General features: G+C 43.4%; 1 protein-coding gene across 4 annotated transcripts in view; it reads left to right on the forward strand.

Moving 5' to 3' along the window:
- The window catches only part of LOC141075361 (uncharacterized), a 292,982-nt gene that overhangs the window by 257,930 nt on the left and 18,190 nt on the right, over nt 1-16,862 (forward strand). For 2 of the 4 annotated variants that reach the window (XM_073562744.1, XM_073563444.1), the window contains one exon: nt 88-120. The exons of the other annotated variants lie outside the window; for them this stretch is intronic. In XM_073562744.1, the coding sequence (XP_073418845.1) occupies nt 88-120 (33 nt within the window). The remainder of the gene's footprint in view (nt 1-87; nt 121-16,862) is intronic. 4 annotated transcript variants of the gene reach the window in all.

A 16,862-nucleotide genomic window follows, 5' to 3' on the forward strand; every position in this document is an offset into this window, starting at 1 on the left:
TGTTGGGAATATCAAAAATCTAAATTAATTATTGTAAGAAAATGTAAATTTCACTACTTGCACAATTTTATCTCTTTTTCGTTGTAGAAACATTCCAAAGAATATAAATCTCCCAAAGAGGTTAGTTTCTGTAAAGGCAAACTATTCTATTGAAAAGTCCATTACTTATTGAATAAGCATCCAATACTCTAAATAATAAAACGATAAAATAAATGCACTGATGGCATACTAAGTGTGGGCCTGACAGGGTGATACTTGACACAGGGATTCAAGAAGTGACATGGTCAGCAGCAGGCATAACACAGTAACAGTGTAAAGTGGGTAACTTGCTTAAAACAAACCTATACCAGAAAACAGTGCCCTGTAATATTGAAAGTCACAAAGTGCCCATAAATGGGAATCGGTCAGCAGGTTTTTGCTACCTCATCTGACAGCAGCCAGAAATAGGCAAAGAGAAGAAGAATCCAATGATGTATCACTTAAATTACTGGGTGCAGCAGTTCTGACACAATCCAGAATCAGGTCTTTTAGATTGAGAAATTAGGAAGAGCTGAAAAAGCTAACCCCACCCACACCAGGCTTTGTATGTACAATGTTCATAGACAGTAAGCTGCTGATCATAGGAGGCATGGCTGAAAACTGTGAAACTTGGGAAGCAGTTTAAGAAAAAAGGAGCAACACAAACACAATTGGGTTATACAATGCAGAACATACAATAAGTCTTGAAGTTGAATTTGAATAATCAGAGAAGTCTCTTAAAGCAGTGGTCCCCAACCTTTTTTGCACCAGGGACCGGTTTCAAGCAAGACCATTCTTCCATGGCCCGGCAGGGCGGGGATGGAGGTGTGGCAGGGGCGGGGCTTTGGTCATAAGGGGGCGGGGCTATGGACACGGTTGTAGTGTAGCAGTGCATACTTATAATTAAATAACATTTATAATGTGACTCAACTCACCATAGGTTTTGAATGAGTGCTCCATCACCCCCTTCTCCCCATCATTGCCTTCACCCCATCACTCCCCTCTCCCCATCATTGCCTTCACCCCATCACTCCCTTCTCCCCATCATTGTCTTCAGCCCATCACTCCCTTCTCTCCATCATTGCCTTCACCCCATCACTCCCCTCTCCCCATCATTGCCTTCACCCCATCACTCCCTTCTCTCCATCATTGCCTTCACCCCATCACTCCCCTCTCCCTATCATTGCCTTCACCCCATCACTCCCTTCTCCCCATCACTCCCCTCTCCCCATCATTACCTTCACCCCATCACTCCCTTCTCCCCATCACTGCCTTCACCCCATCACTGCTGTCTCCCCATCACTGCCTTCACCCCATCACCCCCTTCTCCCCATCACTCCCTTCTCCCCATCACTCCCCTCTCCCCATCATTACCTTCACCCCATCACTCCCTTCTCCCCATCATTGTCTTCAGCCCATCACTCCCTTCTCTCCATCATTGTCTTCACCCCATCACTCCCTTCACCCCATCACTCCCTTCTCCCCATCATTGCCTTCACCCCATCACTCCCCTCTCCCCATCATTGCCTTCACCCCATCACTCCCTTCTCCCCATCATTGCCTTCAGCCCATCACTCCCCTCTCCCCATCATTACCTTCACCCCATCACTCCCTTCTCCCCATCATTGCCTTCACCCCATCACTCCCTTCTCCCCATCATTGCCTTCACCCCATCACTCCCCTCTCCCCATCATTGCCTTCACCCCATCACTCCCTTCTCCCCATCATTGTCTTCAGCCCATCACTCCCTTCTCCCCATCACTCCCCTCTCCCCATCATTACCTTCACCCCATCACTCCCTTGTCCCCATCATTGCCTTCACCCCATCACTCCCCTCTCCCCATCATTGCCTTCACCCCATCACTCCCCTCTCCCCATCACTGCTGTCTCTCCATCACTCCCCTCATGGCCTTCTCCTCATGTCCCCATCTCCTCCAGGGCCAGGCTACACAAACACAGACCAACACACACACACACACATACACACAGACACACACACATACACATACATACACACACACACACATACACACAGACACATACACACATACACACACACACACACACATACACATACATACACACATACACACACACACATACACACAGACACATACACACATACACACACACACACACACACACATATTATACGTACACACACACACAGACACCACCTCTCTCCTCTCACCTGCCGGCCGCCCGCGCTTCCTTGCTCTGACACAGCGGCCGCACTCCTCTCTGTGTCAGTCAGAGACAGGAAGCGCGGGCGGCGGGCAGGAAGCTGGACGCAGTGGACGGGTCCTTGCAGCTCCGCTCCTGCTATTACCTCTTGCAGGCAGCGGAGCTGCTTGGATCGCTCCCTGCCGCCGCTACACACGCCGCCCCAGCCCCCGCTACGCCACTGACTGCCCCTGGCTCCCCTTGTGTCCGCAGACCGGCAAGGGCACTGCAGCGGCCCGGTGCTGGGCCGCGGACCGGCGGTTGGGGACCCCTGTCTTAAAGGATTGTACATTTGTCTCTCTGACAGGGGTGGTGCACCAGTTCCTCGGAGAGCTGCTATAGAGTATAGAGTAGCTCATCTTGACACAATGGCCCTAGCTGGGATCACCGAGTTTTCCCGCTAGGTAGCAAATCCTCCTAATGATGTCTGTTATGATTGAGTCACCGAGGAGGAAAAAACAAAAATGCAAGCTCAGCCCAGAAAATCAGAGAGGTTGGAAACTAGCGGATTGCAGACACCTAATCCTATCACACAACTAGCAGTAGCCGTGGAGTGTTCCTACGGTGATCCTAGACACCTCGTCACCGCCGGAGATCTAAATAAGCCTAAAGAGAGAAAAGGGAAAAACTGACTGCCCCAGAGCAGACCCCAAAGCAATAGGCAGCCACCAACATATAATGACGGTGAAGCGAGATGAAAACACTAACACAGATAGAAAGATAGGATGAACAAATGATGGGGCCCAAGCTAACTAAAAAGGACAGGACAGAAAAGTTGCTGTCTGCAATCCGAGAAAACCCTGCTAAAAATATTACCAACACAACTGATAAGCAAAAAGGACCCTGAAGTCACTAGACTTCAAACCCTATATCAGCACTCAGAATATTCTGAAAGCAGAGCAAAAGAGAACACTGATCAAGGAATAAGAATCCAGCACACCCCCAGCCGGGGATGGCTGAACTCCAAAACAAAGTAAACAAAACCAAAACTAATAAGTTCAATAGCAGAGCAAAAACTTATCTTTGGGAAGCAGGAATCAGACTGGTCTCCAAGAATCCAGCAGAGAAATCACCAGCCACTCAGAAGGGCGTCAGCTGCCTTATATCCAGTCTGAAGTTCCTGTTACCCAGTCACAATCCACCTGATCAGGTGTTTGGTTTCTTTCATCCAAATCAGCCTCACTACCTTCCTTCACCAGAAGAGGGAGATCCTCGGACACAAAAGGTGAATGAACAGATGAGCTCACAACAGATGTCTGTCAAGGAATGATAAGTCTCCTTTTGTCCAGCCAATCCCAATCCCAACTGCTGTCCTAGTCAAGGCCAACCCCTATACCATAATTTAGTGCCGAAAGCAACGGTCCGGCTCACCTATGTCTCCCTTCTATCAATGCAGGCGTACTCCCCCAATTGAAGTCTCCTCTTGGATCTTTGGTGCTTGACAGACGATGAGTGTCTCCTGGGCATGGGGAAAAGAAGGCTGTCCTTCACCGTCTGGCCTGCAACCTGATTGGCATAGAGTGGGGATTCAGACCTTGACCAGTGCAGTCTGGTTTCTGGGTCGTGACTGGTGTAGATCTGGTCCACGGATCTTGGCTGGCATAGTTGAATCTTCAGATCTGACTGGGCAAAATATGGGCTCTGCCTGACAGCGCTCCAGCACTCTGTTGACGCATGCTTTCTACTGAGGCCTGTCAATTTTGCTTCAGTGTTGTCCTTGGCCACATCCGCACCTGTAGCTCTCTTGACACCAAATCACCCCTCGATTTAGAGTACAGGACCTTTATATCCGGGAGCTTCATCATCAAAGGCTCCTGCCCAGGTATCGCATATAAACTCGTCTCCTCTGCCACTTTTCTTCTATTAGGTGAGTGGGTTCCGCATGGTCCCATCTAGCCAGTAGGTGGTATCCTTCCCGCACCAATGAAACATCAGCCAGGGGCTGTGCAGGGGTATCATTGCCTCCTCTTAAATACAGGTGCTTCTCACAACATTAGAATGTCATTAAAACATTAATTTATTTCAGTTCTTCAATGCAAAAAGTGAAACTCATATGTCATTACAGACAGAGTGATCTATTTCAAGTTTTTATTTCTGTTAATGTTGATGATTATGGCTTACAGCCAATGAAAACCCAAAAGTCATTATCTCAGTAAATTAGAATGAACAAAAAACACCTGCAAATGCTTCCTAAGGGCTTATAAAGGACTCTTAGTCTGTGTCAATAGGCTCCACAATCATGGGGAATACTGCTGACTTGACAGATGTCCAGAAGGCTGTCACTAACACACTCCACAAGGAGGGGAAGCCACAAAAGGTCATTGCTAAAGAAGCTGGCTGTTCACAGAGTGCTGTATCCAAGCATATTAATGGAAAGTTGAGTGGAAGGAAAAAGTGTGAAAGAAAAAGATGCACAAGCAACCGGGATAACCACAGCCTTGAAAGTATTGTTAAGAAAAGGCCATTCAAAAATTTGGGGGACATTCACAAGGAGTGGACTACTGCTGGAGTCATTGCTTCAAGAGCCACCACACACAGGTGTATCCAGGACATGGGCTACAAGTGTCACATTCCTTGTGTCAAGCCACTCATGACCAAAAGACAACGCCAGAAGTGTCTTACCTGGGCCATGGTGAAAAAGAACTGGACTGTAAATCAGTAGTCCAAGGTGTTGTTTTCAGATGAAAGTAAATTTTGCATTTAATTTGGAAATCAAGGTCCCAGAGTCTGGAGGAAGAGTGGAGAGACACACAATCCAAGCTGCTTGAGGTCTAGTGTGAAGTTTCCACAATCAGTGATGGTTTGGGGAGCTATGTCATCTGCTGATGTAGGTCCACTGTGTTTTATCAAGACCAAAGTCAGCACAGCCACCTACCAGGAACTTTTAGAACACTTCATGCTTCCTTCTGTCGACAAGCTTTTTGGAGATGGAAATTTCATTCTCTAACAGGACTTGTGCCCTGTCCACACTGCCAAAAGTACCAATACCTGGTGTAAAAACAACAGTATCACTGTGCTTGATTGGCCAGAAAACTGACCTTAACCCCATAGATAATCTATGGAGTATTGTCAAAAGGAAGATGAGACACCAGACCCAACAATGTAGATGAGCTAAAGGCTGCTATCAAAGCAACCCGGGCTTCCATAACACCTCAGCAGCACCACAAGCTGATCGCCTCCATGCCATGCCACATTGATGCAGTAATTGATGCAAAAGGAGCCCTGACCAAGTATTGAGCGCATTTGCTGAACATACATTTCAGTAGGCCATTATTTCGGATTCTAAAATCATATTTCAAGCTGGTGTTATAAAGTATTCTAATTTACTGAGATGATTACTTTTGGGTTTTCATTGGCTGTAAGCCGTAATCATCAACATTAACAGAAATAAACATGTGAAATAGATCACTCTGTTTGTAATGACTCTATATAATATATGAGTTTAACTTTTTGTATTGAAGAACTGAAGTAAATTAACTTTTTGATGATATACTAACTTTGTGAGAAGCACCTGTATTTGCCTTATTATATGAACTTTCTATGAGCCACAAAGAAGATTGCCTCTGCAATTACAGCCAATCCTTTCATGAGCTATGGTTGGCCATTTATTTTAATAATTGGCATAAAATGTTAGTTTGACATGCACAGCTTATGATAATCAGCTCACATGAGGCCAGCTTTCAATTCTTTTTAGCTACAGGTGTTAGAATGGCCAAGTCTAAGTCCAGACCTGAATCCAATCGAGAATCTGTGGAAAGAGCTGAAAGCTGCTGTTCACAAACGATCTCCATCAAATCTCACTGAGCTCGAGCTGTTTGCCAAGGAAGAATGGGCAAGAATTTCAGTCTCTCAATATACAAAACTGATAACGACATACCCCAAGCGACTTGCAGCTGTAATCGCAGCAAAAGGTGGTGCAACAAAGTATTAAGTTAACCCCTTAACCCCCAAGGGTGGTTTGCACGTTCATGACCGGGCCAATTTTTACAATTCTGACCACTGTCCCTTTATGAGGTAATAACTCTGAAACGCTTCCATGGATCCCGGTGATTCTGACACTGTTTTCTCGAGACATATTATACTTCATGATAGTGGTAAAATTTCATTCACATATCTTGCGTTTATTTGTGAAAAAAACATAAATTGCAATTTTCCAAATTTGAATTTTTATGCCCTTAAATGACAGAGATACGGCACACAAAAAACTTAAAAAGTAACATTTCCCACATGTTTACTTTACATCAGCACAACTTTGGAACCAAAATTTTTTTCTTAAGAAGTTATAAGGGTTAAAAGTTGACCAGCGATTTCTCATTTTTGCAACACCATTTTATTTTTATGGACCACATCACATTTGAAGCCACTTTGAGGGGTCTATATGATAGAAAACACCCAAAAGTGACAACATTCTAAAAACTGCACCCCTTAAGGTGCTCAAAACCACATTCAAGAAGTTTATTAACCCTTCAGGTGCTTCACAGGAATTTTTTGAATATTTAAAAAAAAATGAACATTTAACTTTTTTCACAAAAAAAAACTTCAGGTTCAATTTTTTTATTTTGCCAAGGGTAAAAGGAGAAATTGGACTTCAAAAGTTATTGTCCTGAGTACGCTGATACCTGATAAGTGGGGGGAACCACTGTTTCGGCGCATGGCAGAGCTCAGAAGGGAAGGAGCGCCGTTTGACTTTTTCAATGCAAAATTGGCTGGAATTCAGATCGGACGCCATGTCACGTTTGGAGAGCCCCTGATGTACCTAAACAGTGGAAACCCCCCCACAAGTGACCCCATTTTGGAAACTAGACCCCCCAAGGAACTTGTCTAGATATGTGGTGAGAATTTTGAACCCACAAGGACTTCACAGAAGTTTATAACGTACAGCAGTACAATTAAAAAATCATAATTTTTCCACAAAAATGATCTTCTCACCCCCAATTTTTATTTTCCCAAGGGTAACATATGTGGGTGTAAATGACTATTTGGGCGCATGGCAGAGCTCGGAAGGGAAGCAGCTCCATTTGACTTTTTTGGCTGGAATAGAGATCAGACACCATGTCGCATTTGGAAAGCCCCTGATGTACCAAAACAGTGGAAACCCCCCACAAATGACACAATTTTGGAAACTAGACGCTCCAAGGAACTTATCTAGATGTGTGGTGAGAACTTGGAACCCACAAGGGCTTCACAGAAGTTTATAACGTACAGCCGTACAATTAAAAAATCATATTTTTTCCACAAAAATGATCTTTTCACCCTTAATTCTTATTTTTCCAAGGGTAACAGGACCCTAAAAGTTATTGTGCAATTTGTCCTGAGTACGCTGATACCCCATATGTGGGTGTAAACGACTATTTGGGCGCTTGGCAGAGCTCGGAAGGGAAGCAGCGCCATTTGACTTTTTTGGCTGTAATAGACATCAGACACCATGTCGCATTTGGAAAGCCCCTGATGTACCAAAACAGTGGAAACCCCCCACAAATGACACAATTTTGGAAACTAGACCCTCCAAGGAACTTATCTAGATGTGTGGTGAGAACTTTTAACCCCCAAGGGCTTCACAGAAGTTTATAACGTACAGCCGTACAATGAAAAAATCATATTTTTTCCACAAAAATGATCTTTTCACCCTTAATTCTTATTTTTCCAAGGGTATCAGGACCCTAAAAGTTATTTTGCAATTTGTCCTGAGTACGCTGATACCCCATATGTGGGTGTAAATGACTATTTGGGCGCATGGCAGAGCTCGGAAGGGAAGCAGCACCATTTGACGTTTTTGGCTGGAATTGAGATTGGACACCATGTCGCGTTTGGAAAGCCCCTGATGTACCAAAACAGTGCAAACTCCCCACAATTGGCACCATTTTGTAAACTAGAGCCCCCAATGAACTTATCTAGATGTGTGGTGAGCACTTTAAACCCCCCAGTGCTTCACAGAAGTTTATAATGCCCGGGCGTGAAAATAAAAAAATCGTATTTTTTCCACAAACATGATATTTTAGTCCCTAATTTTGTTATTTTCCCAAGGGTACCAGGAGAAATTGGACCCCAAAAGTTGTTGTGCAATTTGTCCTGAGTACGCTGATACCCCATATGTTGGAGAAAACTACTGTATGGGCACACGTCTGGGCTTGGAAGGGAAGTAGTGACTTTTTGGAATGCAGACTTTGATGGAATGGTCTGCGGGTGTCATGTTGCCTTTGGAGAGCCCCTGATGTACCTAAACAGTGGAAACCTCCCACAAATGACACCATTTTGGAAACTAGACCCCTCACAGAACTTATCTAGATGTGTGGTGAGCACTTTGAACCCCCAAGGGCTTCACAGAAGTTTATAATGCCCGGGCGTGAAAATAAAAAAAAATCTTATTTTTTCCACAAACATGATCTTTTAGTCCCCAATTTTTTATTTTCCTAAGGGTAACAGGAGAAATTGGACCCCAAAAGTTGTTTTGCAATTTGTCCTGAGTAGGCTGATACCCCATATGTGTGGGTAAAACACTGTTTGGGTGCATGGCAGAGCTTGGAAAGGAAGGAGCACCATTTGACTTTTTCAACGCAGAATTGGCTGGAATTGAGATCAGACGCCATGGTGCGTTTGGAGAGCACCTGATGTGCCCAAGCAGTGGAAACCCCCCAATTCTAACTCCAACCCTAACCCCAACACACCCCTGACCCTAATCTCAGCCCTAACCCTGGCCCCTAACCCTAGCCCCAACCCTAACCCTAGCCCTAACCCTAATGGGAAAATGGAAATAAATACTTTTTTTTATTTTATTATTTTTCCCTAACTAAGGGGGTGATAACGGGGGGTTTGATTTACTATTTATAGCTGGGTTTTATGTTTGGCAGCTGTCACTCACTAAAAGACGCTTTTTATTGTAAAAATAGTTTTTGCATCACCACATATTGAGAGCTATAATTTTTCCATATTTTGACCCACCGAGTCATGTGAGGTCTTATTTTTTGCGGAACGAGTTGACGTTTTTATTGCTATCATTTTTGGGCATGTGACATCTTTTGATCGCTTTTTATTCCGATTTTTGGGACGCAGAATGAACAAAAACCAACGTTTCATGAATTTCTATTGGGGGGTGCGTTTTAAGAGGTTTTATTCTTCGGGTCAGTACGATTACAGCGATACCTCATTTATGTCTTTTTTATGTTTTGGCGCTTTTATGCAGTGAAAACAATTGTATATAAAAAATAATTATTTTTTCATCGTTTTATTCTGCGAGCTATAACTTTTACATTTTTTCGCTGATGATGCTGTATAGCGGCTCGTTTTTTGCGGGACAAGATGGCATTTTCAGCAGTACCATGGATGTTTATATGCGTCTTTTTGATAGCGTGTTATTGCACTTTTTGTTTGGCAGTATGATAATAAATCATTATTTTTTGCTTAGTTTTTTATTTTTATTTTTTAAGGGGTTCACTAAAGGGGTTAACTAATGGGACAGTTTTATAGGTCGGGTCGATACGGACGCGGCAATACCAAATATGTGTAGTTTTATTGTTGTTTTTTTTAATTTCCAAAAAATGAATTTATTAGGGTATTTTTTTTTTTAATTTATTTAGCGATTTTTTAAAATTATTTTTACACCTTTTTCTTTATTTTAACTTTATTACATTGTCCCAGGAGGGACATCACTGTCCTGTGACAGATCGCGGATCTGTCACATCACAGATCGCTGTGACAGATCAGTAATCTGTCACAGGCATTGAAACAGACTTTCTCCTTGCCTGCGCTCTGCAGGCAGTGAGGAAACTGGATCCCTGCAGGCCCTCAAAGGTCCCCGTCGCCATATTGGATCCGGGATCTGCAGGGATGGAGCCCCCCGCAGAAGTGCTGCACATTGCGCTGCTGTGGGGGGCTCAGGGAAGCATGGAGGGAGCGCCCTCCCTGCCGATGTTTCCCTTTAACCCCCGGTACACCGCAATCGTGTTTGATCGCAGTGTGCCAGGGGTTAACATGTCGGGGGCAGTCCGTGACCGCCTCTGACACATTGTGCCGGGTGTCAGCTGTGATAATCAGCTGACACCCGGCCACAATCATCCGAGTTTGCAGACCGGTCACCATTCTGGTCGCTCTTTTCTGAACTTGCTCCAGTTTGTTGATGTCTTTTTTATAATGTGGCGCCTAAAACTGGACACAGTATTCCAGATGAGATCTGACCAAAGACGAGTAGAGGGCAATAATGACTTCACGTGATCTAGACTGTATGCTTCTGTTAATACATCCTAGAATTGCATTTGCCTTTTTTGCTGCTGCATCACACTATTGACTCATATTCAGTCTGTGATCTATGAGTATACTCAAGTCTATTTCACATGTGCTGTTGCTTAGCCCTATTCCTCCCATTCTATATATGCTTTTTTCATTTTTATTGCCCAGATGTAGTATTTTGCAGTTTTCCCTGTTAAAAACCATTCTGTTAGTTGCCGCCCACTGCTCCAGTTTATTTATATCTTTTTGAATCCTCTCTCTCTTCTCTAGTATTAGCTATCCCTCCCAGCTTTGTGTCATCAGCAAATTTAATCAGTTTACCCTCAATTCCTTCATCTAAATCGTTGATAAAGATGTTGAACAATACACCGCCCAGGACAGAGCCCTGAGGTACCCCACTTGAGACATTCTTCCAACTGGATGTGCAGCCATTTACGACCACTCTTTGGGTCCGATCACTAAGCCAGTTATGAATCCACCTAACAGTTGCCTTGTCCATTCCACACTTAGTCATTTTTTCAATAAGGATTGTGTGAGATACTTTGTCAAATGCTTTGCTGAAGTCAAGATATACTATATCTACAGCATTTCCCTGACACACCCAATCAGTGATTCTGTCATAGAAGGAAATTAAGTTAGTCTGACATGACTTATTAGTTACAAACCCATGCTGACTCTGTTTTGCCCCTTTCTGCCATATGACGTACTATCCCATCCATGTGCCCTGGGACTTAATTCCCAAGGATAGGATAGTATGTCATAGCGATCAGCGGTGCCCAAGTGGTGAGCGCCGCTGATCGCAGCCGGGTGTCAGCTGATTATCACAGCTGACACCCGGCACTATGTGTCAGGGGCGGTCACGGACCGCCCACGACACATTAACCCCTGGCACACTGCAATCAAACACGATCGCAGTGTACCGGGGGTTTAGTGAAGCATCGGCAGGGAGAGGGCTCCCTCCGTGATTCCCTGAGACCCCCACAGCTGCACAATGTGCAGCGCTGCTGCGGGGTCTCCATCCCTGCAGGTCCCCGGATCCAAAATAGCGGCGGGGACCTTTGGGGGCCTGCAGGGAGCCGGCTTCCTCAGTGCCTGCAAAGCGCAGGCATGAGGAAGCCTGCAGCACTGCCTGTGACAGATCGCTGATCTATCACAGCGATCTGTGATGTGACAGATCAGCGATCTGTCACATGACAGTTATGTCCCCCCTGGGACATTGTAATAAAGTTAAAAAAAAGTGTAAAAATAATTTATAAAAAAATCGCTAAATAAATTAAAAAAAAAATATTCCCTAATAAATTTAAAAAAAAAAACAATAAAAGTACACAAATTTGGTATCGCCACGTCCATAATGACCCACCCTATAACACTGTTCCACTAGTTAACCCCTTTATTGAACCACTTAAAAAATAAAAATAAAAAACGAAGGAAAAAATAAAGCTTTATCATCATACCGCCGAACAAAAAGTGCAATAACGCGCGATCAAAAAGACTGATATAAATAACCATGGAACCCTGAAAACACCATCTTGTCCTGCAAAAAACGAGCCACCATACAGAATCATCAGCAAAAAAATAAAAAAGTTATAGCTCGCAGAATAAAGCGATGCAAAAATAATTATTTTTTATATAAAATTGTTTTCATTGAATAAAAGCGCCAAAACATTAAAAAAATGACATGAATGAGGTATTGCTGTAATCGTACTGACATGAAGAATAAAACCGCCTTATCAATTTTTACCGCACGTGGAACGCTGTAAACATACCCCCCTAAAAAAATTCTTGAAATGCTGGTTTTTGTTCATTCTGCATCCCAAAAATCGGAATAAAAAGCGGTAAAAAAAGACACGTGCCTGAAAATGGTACCAATAAAAACGGCAACTTGCCACGCAAAAAATAAGACCTCACATGACTCTGTGGGTCAAAATATGGAAAAATAATAGCTCTCAAAATGTGGTGATGCAAAAACTATTTTTACAATAAAAAGTGTCTTTTAGCGTATGACTGCTGCCAAACATAAAAACCCGCCATATATAGTAAATCAAACCCCCTGTTATCAACCCCTTAGTTAGGAAAAATAATAAAATTTAAAAAATGTATTTATCTCCATTTACCCATTAGGGCTATGGCTAGGGTTAGTGCTAGGGCTAGGGTTAGGGCTAGGGTTAGGGCTAGGGTTAGGGTTAGGGTTAGGGCTGAGATTAGGGTTAGGGGTGTATTGGGGTTAGGGTTGGCGTTAGAATTGTGGGGTTTCCACTGTTTGGGCACATCAGGTGCTCTCCAAATGCAACATGGCGTCTGATCTCGATTCCAGCCAATTCTGCGTTGAAAATGTCAAATGGTGCTCCTTGCCTTCCAAGCTCTGCCATGTGCCCAGTGTTTTACTCCCACATTTGGGGTATCAGCCTACTCAAGACAAATTGCAAAACAACTTTTGGGGTTCAATTTCTCCTGTTACCCTTAGGAAAATAAAAAATTTGGGGCAAAATATCATTTTTGTGGAAAAAATATGATTTTTTTATTTTCACGCCCGGGCGTTATAAAATTCTGTGAAGCACTTGGGGGTTCAAAATGCTCACCACACATCTAGATAAGTTCTGAGGGGGGTCTAGTTTCCAAAACGGGGTCACTTGTGGGGATTTTCAACTGTTTAGGTGCATCAGGGGCTCTCCAAAGGCAACATGACACCCGCAGATCATTCTATCAAAGTCTGCATTCCAAAACGTCACTACTTCCCTTCCAAGCCCCGACGTGTGCCCATACAGTAGATTTCTCCCACATAAGGGGTATCAGCATACTCATGACAAATTGGACAACAAATTTTGGGGGTTCAATGTGCCCATACAGTAGATGTCTCCCACATAAGGGGTATCAGCATACTCATGACAAATTGGACAACAAATTTTGGGGGTTCAATTTCTCCTATTACCCTTGGGAAAATAAAAAATTGGGGACTAAAAGATTATGTTTGTGGAAAAAATATGATTTTTTTATTTTCACGCCCGGGCGTTATAAACTTCTGTGAAGGACTGGGGGGTTCAACGTGCTCATCACACATCTAGATAAGTTCCTTAGGGGGTCTAGTTTCCAAAATGGGGTCACTTGTTGAAGGTGTTTAGGTACATCAGGGGCTCTCCAAAGGCAACATGACACCCGCAGACCATTCTATCAAAGTCTGCATTCCAAAACGTCACCTCTTCCCTTCCGAGCCCCGACGTGTGCCCATACAGTAGTTTTCTCCCGCTTAAGGGGTATCAGCATACTCACAACAAATTGGACAACAACTTTTGGGGTCAAATTTCTCCTGTTACCCTTGGTAAAATAAAAAAATTGGGGACTAAATGATCATGTTTGTGGAAAAAATATGATTTTTTTATTTTCACGCCCCGGGCGTTATAACTTCTGTGAAGCACTGAGGGGTTCAAAGTGCTCACCACACATCTAGATAAGTTCCATAGGGAGTCTAGTTTCCAAAATGGGGTCACTTGTGGGGGGTTTCCACTGTTTAGGTACATCAGGGGCTCTCCAAAAGCAGCATGACACCCGCAGACCATTCCATCAAAGTCTGCATTCCAAAGCGTCACTACTTCCCTTCCGAGCCCCGACATGTGCCCATGCAGTTGTTTTCTCCCACATATGGGGTATCAGCATACTCAAGACAAATTGGATAAAAACTTTTGAGGTCCAATTTCTCCTGTTACCATTGAGAAAATAAAAAATTAGTGACTAAAAGATCATGTTTGTGGAAAAAATATGATTTTTTTAATTTCACGCCCGGGCATTATAAACTTCTGTAAAGCCCTTGGGGGTTCAAAGTGCTCACCACACATCTAGATAAGTTCCTTGGGGGGTCTAGTTTCCAAAATGGTGTCATTTGTCGGGGGTTTCCACTGTTTAGGCACATCAGGGGCTTTCCAAACGCGGCATGGCGTCCAATCCCAATTCCAGCCAAAAAAGTCAAATGGCGCTGCTTCACTTCCGAGCTCTGCCATGCGCCCAGATAATGGTTTACCTCCACATATGGGGTATCACCATGCTCAGAACAAATTGCACAATAGCTTTAGGAGTCCTGATATGCTTGGAAAAATAAAAATTGAGGATGAAAAGATCATTTTTGTGGAAAAATGATTTTTTAATTGTACGGCTGTATGTTATAAACTTCTGTGAAACCCTTGGGGGTTCAAAGTTCTCACCACTCATCTATATAAGTTCCTTGGGGGTCTAGTTTCTAAAATGGTGTCATTTGTGGGGAGTTTCCACTGTTTTGGTACATCAGAGGCTTTCCAAACGCGACATGGTGTTCGATCTAAATTCCAGCCAAAAAAGTCAAATGGCGCTGCTTCCTTTCGAACTCTGCCATGCGCCCAAATAGTCGTTTACACCCACATATGGGGTATCAACGTACTCAGGACAAATTGCACAATATCTTTTAGGGTCCTGTTACCCTTGGGAAAATAAAAATTGGGGGTGAAAATATCATTTTTGTAGAAAAAATATGATTTTTTAATTGTACGGCTGTACGTTATAATCTTCTGTGAAGCCCTTGTGGGTTCAAAGTTCTCACCACATATCTAGATAAGTTCCTTGGGGGGTCTAGTTTCCAAAATGGGGTTACTTGTGGGGGGGTTCCACTGTTTAGGTACATCAGGGGCTCTCCAAACGTGACATGGCATCCGATCTGAATTCCAGCCAATTTTGGATTGAAAAAGTCAAATGGCGCTCCTTCCCTGCTGAGCTCTGCCATGCACCGAAACAGTGGTTCCCCCCACATGTCAGGTATCAGCGTACTCAGGACAAATTGCACAATATCTTTTGCAGTCCAATTTCTCCTGTTACCCTTGTTAAAATAAAAAATTGGACCTGAATTAATTTTTTTGTGAAATAAAGTTAAATGTTCATTTTTTTAAACATTCAAAAAATTCCTGTGAAGCACCTGAAGGGTTAATAAACTTCTTGGATATGGTTTTGAGCACCTTGAGGGGTGCAGTTTTTAGAATGGTGTCACTTTGGGTATTTTCTATCATATAGACCCCTCAAATTGACTTCAAATGTGATGTGGTCCGTATAATTAAAATGGTGTTGCAAAAATGAGAAATCGCTGGTCAACTTTTAGGCTGTGTGCACACGATGCGGATATGCAGCGGATCCGCAGCGGATTTTTCCGCGCAGAAATGCTGCATATCCGCATTGTGATGTACAGTAGCATAGAACTCAATGACAAAATAAACCGCTGTGCAGACGCTGCAGATTTTTCCGCGGTACAAAATCCGCAGCATGTTACTTCTTTTGTGCGGTTTTCCATCTCCCCTGTCTCCAAATCCGCAGGGGAGAATCCTCAGTGGAAAACCGCACAAAAACCGCAAGAAAACCGCAGCAAAAATGGAAGAAATCCGCAGGAAAAATGCAGGTCATTTGACCTGCGGATTTCTTCAATTCTGCGCGGAAAAATCTACAGGGCCAAAAAGTCCGTCTTCACTCAGCCTTAAACCTTATGGCTGAGTGCAGACGGAGTTTTGAGCCCTGCGGATTTTTCCGTGCAGAATGGAAGAAAACCGCAGGTCAAATGACCTGCATTTTTCCTGCGGATTTCTTCCATTTTTCATGCGGTTTTCATGCGGTTTTTGTGCGGTTTTCCATTGCGGTCTTCCCCCTGCGGATTTGGTAACAGGGGAGATAGAAAACCGCACAAAAGAAGTAACATGCTGCGGATTTTGTACCGCAGGAAAACCGCGCGGAAAAATCCACAGCGTCTGCACAGCGTTTTTTTTTTTCATTCATTTTAAAGGTACTGTACATCACAATGCGGATATGCAACGTTTCTGCGCGGTAAAATCCGCTGCGGAAACGCTGCAAATCTGCATCGTGTGCACATGGCCTATAACTTCCTAACAAAAAAAAATTTGGTTCCAAAATTGTGCTGATGTAAAGTAAACATATGTGAAATGTTATTTATTAATTTTTTTGTGTGCCATATCTCTGTGATTTAAGGGAATAAAAATTCAAATTTGTAAAATTGCGAAATTTTTGCCAAATTTCCATTTTTATCACAAATAAACGCAAGTTATTTGAATGAAATTTTACCACTGACATGAAGTACATTATGTCCCGAGAAAACATTGTCAGATTCTCCGTGATCCATGAAAGCGTTTCAGAGTTATTACCTCATAAAGGGACAGTGGTCAGAATTGTAAAAATTGGCCCGGTCATGAACGTGCAAACCACCCTTGGGGGTTAAGGGGTTAATCACTTCATTCTTATCTAGGTACTTACATACATGTTGTTTAATAATTTGTTTAAATATCTTTCCTGGTATAGAAGTCAGACTCACCGGCCTATAGTTGCCTGGGTCCACCTTCTTCCCCTTTTTGAAGATAGGAACAACATTTCCTCTTCTCCAG

The sequence above is a fragment of the Dendrobates tinctorius genome, unplaced genomic scaffold (assembly GCF_039654945.1).
Source record: "Dendrobates tinctorius isolate UK_male_01 unplaced genomic scaffold, ASM3965494v1 ptg000001l, whole genome shotgun sequence".
Taxonomy (NCBI): Eukaryota; Metazoa; Chordata; class Amphibia; order Anura; family Dendrobatidae; genus Dendrobates; species Dendrobates tinctorius.